At 49.1% G+C, this 7,689-nt stretch overlaps 1 protein-coding gene across 1 annotated transcript in view; it reads left to right on the forward strand.

Annotated features, from left to right (window-relative positions):
* The first annotated feature begins 4,566 nt into the window (after positions 1-4,566).
* Positions 4,567-7,689, forward strand: part of Alg13 (ALG13 UDP-N-acetylglucosaminyltransferase subunit) — a 55,812-nt gene continuing 52,689 nt past the window's right edge. Inside the window, 2 exon segments of the mRNA XM_021153662.2 lie at positions 4,567-4,672; positions 6,351-6,513. Of these exon segments, the coding sequence (XP_021009321.1) occupies positions 4,592-4,672; positions 6,351-6,513 (244 nt within the window). The 5' untranslated portion in view covers positions 4,567-4,591.

Here is a 7,689-nt window from a genome sequence, read left to right on the forward strand (position 1 = left end):
TCATTGTAATTGTGTGCAAAACAACTTTTTTGACCTGAGAGAGAGAGAGAGAGAGAGAGAGGGCCATGAACACGTGTGGAGGGGTGAGGGGAATGGGGAGGGAAGGGACAGATGGGGAAGAAAACATGAGAGAGGAGGGGGCAAGCAGCCCCCTTTATACTGAGTCAGGCACACCTGGTAACTGTGGGGCGGAGCCTAGAAGGAATACTAACAATATTGCCTAAGACAGGTGAGTCATTTCTTCCATGTTCCTCCTCCACAGGCAAAAAAAAAAAAAGCCTCATTTTCTGGGCCTGAGTTGCGATGGAGTCCACAAGGATCTGGAGAACTGTTTGGGTGGTGGACTATGGACTAACCTCTGTCATTTTAATTAATATATGATATCTAGATGATAATTTATTCTCCCCAGACATCTGATTACCTTGACAGGCAAGCTAATTGCAGCTTGACAGCTAGAAAACAGACGACTAGCTCCTTACCCCAAGGAGCTACCACCATATTAGCTCATTAGTCAATTCATTGGCTAGTTAAGCCTACCAGATCTCTTATCAAAAAGGCAGACATGTTTGCCTTGCTGGCAGCTTTTAGGATAAAAGATACACAAGGTTCACGTGTAACCTTTGGCAGATGTAACCTTCTGCTACTCCCTTATGTTAAAAACTCAGTTTGTAGTGACTGCTCCCTCTTACATCTCAAGTAGGTTCCTCTCCACAGCATCTGTTATTCTCTTGTGCCTGGCAGTGCTATCATGTACTTTATCACAATCTGGAACTCACGCATCTAGTATGAAGGACATATACAGAGTAAATGCTTAATGACTATTTCTGAATGGATTGATTTTTTATTAAGTGACATAGTCATGTCTCCAACATTTGTAAATGACAAGTTTTTCTTTTTGAGACAGGGTCACTTGTAGACCAGTCTGGCCTCTGTTAAGTCTCAAACCAGGGGACAAATGGCTGAGATGCCTATTTTAACATATCAAAGTGGACCTGGCCAAACAGGTTCTCCCAGCATCCCTCTGTCCCTATCCTTTACAGGGCCCTCCAGGCTGGCATGCTCCACTCCCTTCCCTAAGCTTCTCCAGCCCAGGGGTTAGGCTGCCCTTCCTCTACCTTCCCATCCCTATATAATCCAGTCTTTTTTTTTTTTCTTTTTGTCACCATTCTTCCTTGGGCCTCCAGGCTGCTGTACCTGGTTCTCTCCTCTTCTCACCTGGCTCATGGTCATGACCACTGTGGACAGTCCCAAATGTCCTCTCTGGCTATGCTCTCCCTGCCTCTGGCTTTGCTCTCTATCTACAATAAACTTTCTCTCCCATTATCCCTAGAAACTAGCATTTTCTTTCTTTTTCTTTGCTGTTGTTGTTGTTTTCAGTCAGCCTCCAACTTCCTCTGTAGCTAAGGATGAAATTGAACTCCTAATCCCCCTTTATCTCCTATTTGGGGAGATTTGTAACCATTCTGGTAGGAATGAAGATACTGGAAGTGCTTGTGCTCCTTCCTTTGACTATTACACAGTTACAGCATTGGTCCGCAAGGAACTGGAATTTCCTCCAGGCAATCTCCTGCTCAGAGAGGAGAGCTGAAACCTGATGCCAGCCAGAGCTGAGACTTGACTATCAGGAAACAAAATCTCACCTAGTTCTCCCAACTCTTCAGACCACCTTTCAGGACAGACTGAAGTCTAGATAAGCCGGATTACATCCTAACCAGAACTGTTCAGTTATCCATTTCTCTTACCCTCTCTTTAAACCTAAGCCTCAGGTCCGGATCCAGAAAAATGGACTTTGGAAGGGGAAGGGTCACTGGACCTCTTTGCTTCTTTAATCTGCTTTCTCTGACTCCCTCTCTTCTACTTGCTTGTATTCCCCTCCTCCAAACTCCAGTCACCAGAACCAAACAGATAGGCTTCCAGAGCTGTTTACATTCAGGATCAGCACTGGCAGTCTTCAGACCTTAAACATATATGGGAAGAAAGCTACAGAGGACATTTTCTGCACTCACTACCAACAGTCACACTTTGCTATCCCTCTGAGCCTCAAGTGCTGGGATACTTTTTCCTTGGGTCTGAAGTTTGGCCGACACTTGTCAACAACACACACCCACTCAGAATTTCATCCACACAGGGTTTCCCCTTTTCCACTGAGTGGCAGGGTGGGGTACTCCACTGGATGCTGAGGGGGTCCGCTTATGTGCTACATTCTGGTTCTCTCAAGGACAAAGCCAGCTAGTACAAACATCCAGAGAGACAGAGGGTCCTCTTCTCCCTCGTGAGTCTGAAGTGACCAGGGACAGGGAAATTGGGGACGTTCAGTGGCAAGACAGAACAGAGGGCTTTGGGATCATGACCCCTGGGACAAAAGCAAGGTCAGTCACCGTCCAAGGTATAGCTTGCTAAGGGAAAAAGACTAAGGCTGGTGGGGATCAGCCTCCTCCTCCCGGGGGAACATGGACAGACAGTTTGGGATTCTGGGAGAGGAAAGCAGGGTATCAGGCATCAGTCTTGCTGACTTTGGGTTTTGCTGCTGGATAGAGCAGACTCCACTCCCTGTATCCCTGTATCCTCAGGAGGAAACTAAAAGTGCATGTAGATGGGGGCGAGGGGAGGCACTTATGGGCTTTGCAAATGTGAAACGCTTGACATGTTTCGCATTTTCAGCTGGGCTTGAAGGTTTTCAGGCTGGAGCTGGAGATCCTCTCCTCCTGACTCCTTCACTTGGCTGACTTGTCTGCAGAGGTCACTCCATGCCCTGGCAGGCTTAGTAAATGGACAGCACCTTCTCCTCTTGGGTGAGCAAGCATGAAGAGCTCACTGTTGTTGGTCGGGAGAGCAGGGACTGCTGCTTTTCTTGTCCTTGTAGATGGCTCTCAAGAAAGTGGAGCTGGTCATCACTGGGGTGTGCAGTCATATTGCTCCACCACCAGATAGATGCCTCAGCCGCTTTTGGTCCAAGTCTACTTAGTTCTATAGTTGACTTATTGAATATTGGTGGGTGGCTTAGCTTAGTTGGTCTGGTTACCTGGCCGGGGCTCTCATCCAATCTTGGGTAACTTGATTACAGCTGTGTGCTACTGTGCGGAGCTGATAAAAAGCAATTTAAAACACGTGCGTTACCTTTAAGTATTTGATTCTATATGGGGGTGGTGCATGCACTATGTTGAGCATGTCTCAGGTTGGAAAACAATTTATAGGAGTTGGTTTCCTACCCCCATCACATGGGTCCTGGGGGTCGAAGTCAGGTCGTGAGGCTTAGATGCCGGTGCTTTCACCCACGCTGTCATTTCCCTGGCTCAGAGAGCAGGATCTTTGTTGCATGCTAGCAGAGATGGAAGCAGATTGGATAAAACAAAATAATATAATTTAGGCATTTCAGAAATCTTGAGGTCCTGTTAAAAGAAAAATATCAACATTATGACACTTCAGCTCATCTAAGCACTAGCTCTTCCTAACAGCACCAAAACAATGGCTGGCAAAATGAGATGAGATTTATCTACCATAGTACTTGGTCCATGAAGAGTATTAAGTAAAAAAAATCATTTCCCACTTTATATGCCTCAGTATAGGGGAACGCCAGGGCCAAGAAGTGGGAGTGGGTGGGTAGGGGAGTGGGGTGGGAGGGTATGGGGGACTTTTGGGATAGCACTGGAAATGTAAATGAAGAAAATACCTAATTAAAAAAATCATTTCCCCCAGCCTCTGATGACCCAAGTAGTGTTACAGCTTGTTATTGTTTATTACAGTCCATTAAAACACCAATCCCAAGAACCCATAGTTGTGACACTGCCAGCCCAGTTTATCAGATCAAGGTCATCCTGAGCTATATAGGGAATTCTAAGTCAGCCTGGGCTACCGGATACACTGTCTTTAAAAAACTATCCAAAATAAACGCATCATATAAAACCTCACTTCCTTGCTTTCACAGCAGAGCTAAAACAAAACAGTTCAATATCATTTACTGTAGCTGAATGTTTATTTTTTTTTCTAAGTCTTCATTACCTGCCTATCATCTATCTATCTATTGCTGACTTGGAGCTCCCAGCACTTGACTCGTGAACTACTATGCCAGGGCTAAAAGTGCACTTCAAAGATCTAGTAAGGTTTGCCTGACAAGAGCTGTTCTTATTGCAAAAGGCTCATAGGAACCAAGAGTAGTGGACGTTTGTGTTGTCACAGGAACATCTCAGACTTATCAGGGAAAGATTTGCGGTAAACACTGTTTATTTAGTAGGTGTTCAGGGTGTCTCCTTTTTCTCAGTAGACAGAAATTGCATTTGGCAAGTTTCCATACTTTTTGATAGCTAACACCTGTGCTACCTGCAAAGGGTATAAAGCATTGCCAGCCATGCTGGGACTCGAACAACCCGCAGGCTCTATGCCTGAAGCGCTTCACCCACTCCTGCTAGGTAGTGGTGGGGAAGGAGGGAACGCCCTAGCGAGTCGAATTTTCCGCCTCTCCGGGACGCCTTTCCAATTGCAGCGTGCCGCCATGGACTTCCGCCTCCCCTCCCCTCCCCTTTCCCCTCTGGCATTGGTGCGAGCCGCCTGACGTCACATCCGCTCCCGCAATTCCGAATCTGGAACCCGCGCGATGAAGAGAGCGTTTGTGACCGTCGGGACCACCAGTTTCGACGAGCTCGTCGCACGGGTGGTCGCTAACGACTGCGTTCAGGTGAGTCGGGGCTGGGCGGCGGGCGGCGGGCGGCTCGGGCTGCTTCGTGCTGGCCGCTTTAAGCTCTGCTCGCCTTCCCCAGGCGCCGGGGGAGCTGAAAGGAAGCTTGGCGCCTGTGGCTCCTGCTCTGCTGTGCCCTAGCCCACGGCTCCGCCAGTCCCTCACCCCGCCGTTTCTCCTCCCTCCCGCCTCAGCCTCTTCCAGCGAACTCAGTGGCCGTCCCACGGCGGTCCCCCACGACTGTCATGTCTCCCTTGGCACTCTCTCCCTCCGACTCCCGGCTCCTCACGGCCTCTCTCCAGCACCGCCCCTCCCGGGGCTCCTCTCAGCCCTTGCGCCTCCCGGAGCCTCCTCCCCGGGCCTCGACTACTTCCACGTCTGGCTTCCGTGGCTCGGTCCCTCCCCGAAGCCCAGTCGGGCCCCCCTGGCGCCCCTGTCTGTGACCTCCCACCCTCTCAGGCCAGTCAGGGGTTTTGCTGGCGGCCCTTTCGTCCGCGACTCCCCCACTTCAGCCCCTCCAACAGGGAACAGGTTGCTGTGAGGCGCCGAGGTCCGCTGGCGCTGACCCCATCCCCTTAAGCCGTTCATGTTTCCCCCTCCTTCCCAGCGACCGCAAGGCCTTGGCCCGCGACCCCCCATTTCCTCTAGGATGGCAAAGGGCTTTCCCTCACGGTGCCTCTGTCCGCGAGGCCCCACCCTCAGGCGGGATGCGGTTTTGCCCTGCAGGGTCTGTGTGTGGGCGACCCAACCCCCTCGTGGTGGTATTGGTTTTCCCTGCAGCACCTCGGTCCACGCCCTCCATCCTCGGGCTGGTCATGGTTGCCCCTTAGTGCTTCAGGCCCACGTCTCCAGGCCGGTAAAGGGTTGCCTAGTGGCACCTCGGCTCGCTCGCGACCCCCTCCTCGTGCGCGCCCTTAACAGGTTGCCCCGTGACACCTCGGCTCGCGACCCCCTCCTCGTGCGCGCCCTTAACAGGTTGCCCCGTGACACCTCGGCTCGCGACCCCCTCCCCGCGTGCCCTTAACAGGTTGCCCCGTGACACCTCGGCTCGCGACCCCCTCCCCGCGTGCCCTTAACAGGTTGCCCCGTGACACCTCGGCTCGTGACCCCCTCCCCGCGCGCCCTTAACAGGTTGCCCCGTGACGCCTTGGCTCGAGACCCCCTCCCCGCGCGCCACAGGTTGCCCCGTGACGCCTTGGCTCGCGACCCCTCCCTCTCCCCCGTGGTAGCAGGTCAGCCTGTTGCACTTTGGCTCCAGACCGCTCCCAGCTGGTAATTGATTGCCCTGATGCGCTGTTTATTCGAGTCCTTGAACAGGTAAAGAGGGACTTTCCCTCTGGGTGGCTCCCGCGGTGACCCCCTACTGCTTTGTTGTGTCTCAGCTTGCCTGGTGGGACCTAAACAAGCTCTTCCCTTGGTTCCCACCTAGTTCTCCACTCCTCCTCCTTCAAGGTACACTTGTTCTGTGCTCCACTTGTTCTGTGCTGGTGGGTGGTAAGTGAGGTTCCTTGGCGGTGCCCTGACTGGGGGGAAAAAGGGTTAATTTTGAAAACTGGTGGGCCACAGATGGCTTTCACATGTCTGGCTGCTGCTTTTGAGCTGCAACTTGGGGCTTGCTTGAGTAGTGTTCTCGAAAGAATTAATTTAAAAGCGCCGTTTTCTTATTTTCCTGTTTTAGATCCTCAAGAGTCTGGGTTACAACCATCTTGTCCTCCAAATTGGTAGAGGCACTGTGGTGCCCAAACCATTCCGTACTGAGTCATTCACTCTGGATGTTTACAGGTATAAGGATTCTTTGAAAGAAGACCTTCAGCAAGCTGATCTTGTCATCAGCCACGCAGGTAAAGTATCTGAGAATCTTGGGGGGGGGTGGTGTCTGTGTTTTAAAAGAAGTCATAGACACTTTTTCAGATTGAATTAAAGAGGGCTTGATCTGTAATTCAGTGGTAAGGTACGTGCCTAGCATGTGAAAAAGCCCTACATGTTGGGTTACACCTGTAAGTACAGCAAATGAGAGGGGAAGGTCAGCCTGGGCTACCTGAGACCCTGTCTCAAAAATCTGTAAATTAATTACAGAGAATAAACTCATCACAGCCCCTATTTTACTAGAATTGTTTGCCTTACTTGAATATAGAGAACTTTAGTGGCGAGTAGGATATTTCTTGGTAAGAGAAGGCTATGAAGTTATTTTAGCCCAGTTTTATAGTAAACACGGGGGAAAGATAATGTATGCAATAATCATAACATTGTAAATCTGAAATAAGTATTTGGGCTTAGATCAGAAGGACATTAAGCCTTTTCAGTGGTAGGATTGTAGTTGTTGAAATTGCCATTTAAAGATTGTCTTTATGGAATGGAGAGATGGCTCAGTGGTTAAGAGTACCTACTGCTCTTCCAGAGGTCCTGAGTTCAATTCCCAGCAACCACATGGTGGCTCACAACCATCCCTAATGGGATAGGATGCCCTCTTTTGGTGTGTTTGAAGACAGCGATGGTGTACTCACATATAAAATAAATCTTAAAAAACGACATTGTCTTTTTAATATTTCTGTTGAATGTACGTAAAATAAACACAGTAGCATTTTCTTTATTTTTACGTAGCCTGTGGTAGTAAAATTAAAATTTTATACTTAAAAATTATGCATCCAGAGACATAAGCATCAACTTAGAAAATATCTTATGTTTTTTTTCAAGAGCACAAATCTACTTTTATTTACTCTCCATTAGTTTAAATTCGGGATGGATACAGCATCACATGGATTCTGTGTCCAATGGCCTTTGCAGGAAGGTTGCTTCGGAATTCGGCAGGAACCATGCCACTGTTTCCATGGGCCCAGTTACTTTTCCCCAGATCACTCTGGTTGTCTTTGGTTTGCCTCCAGGAGTCACTGTATTGTTTTTTGCTTTATACACATAAGCACATCTCTTGCCTAAGTAGAACTCGTTTCATCTCGGGCATAAACACCTTCAATTTTTTTTTTTTTTTTTTTTTGGTTTTTTCGAGACAGGGTTTCTCT

Source organism: Mus caroli, chromosome X (assembly GCF_900094665.2).
Source record: "Mus caroli chromosome X, CAROLI_EIJ_v1.1, whole genome shotgun sequence".
Lineage (NCBI taxonomy): Eukaryota > Metazoa > Chordata > Mammalia > Rodentia > Muridae > Mus > Mus caroli.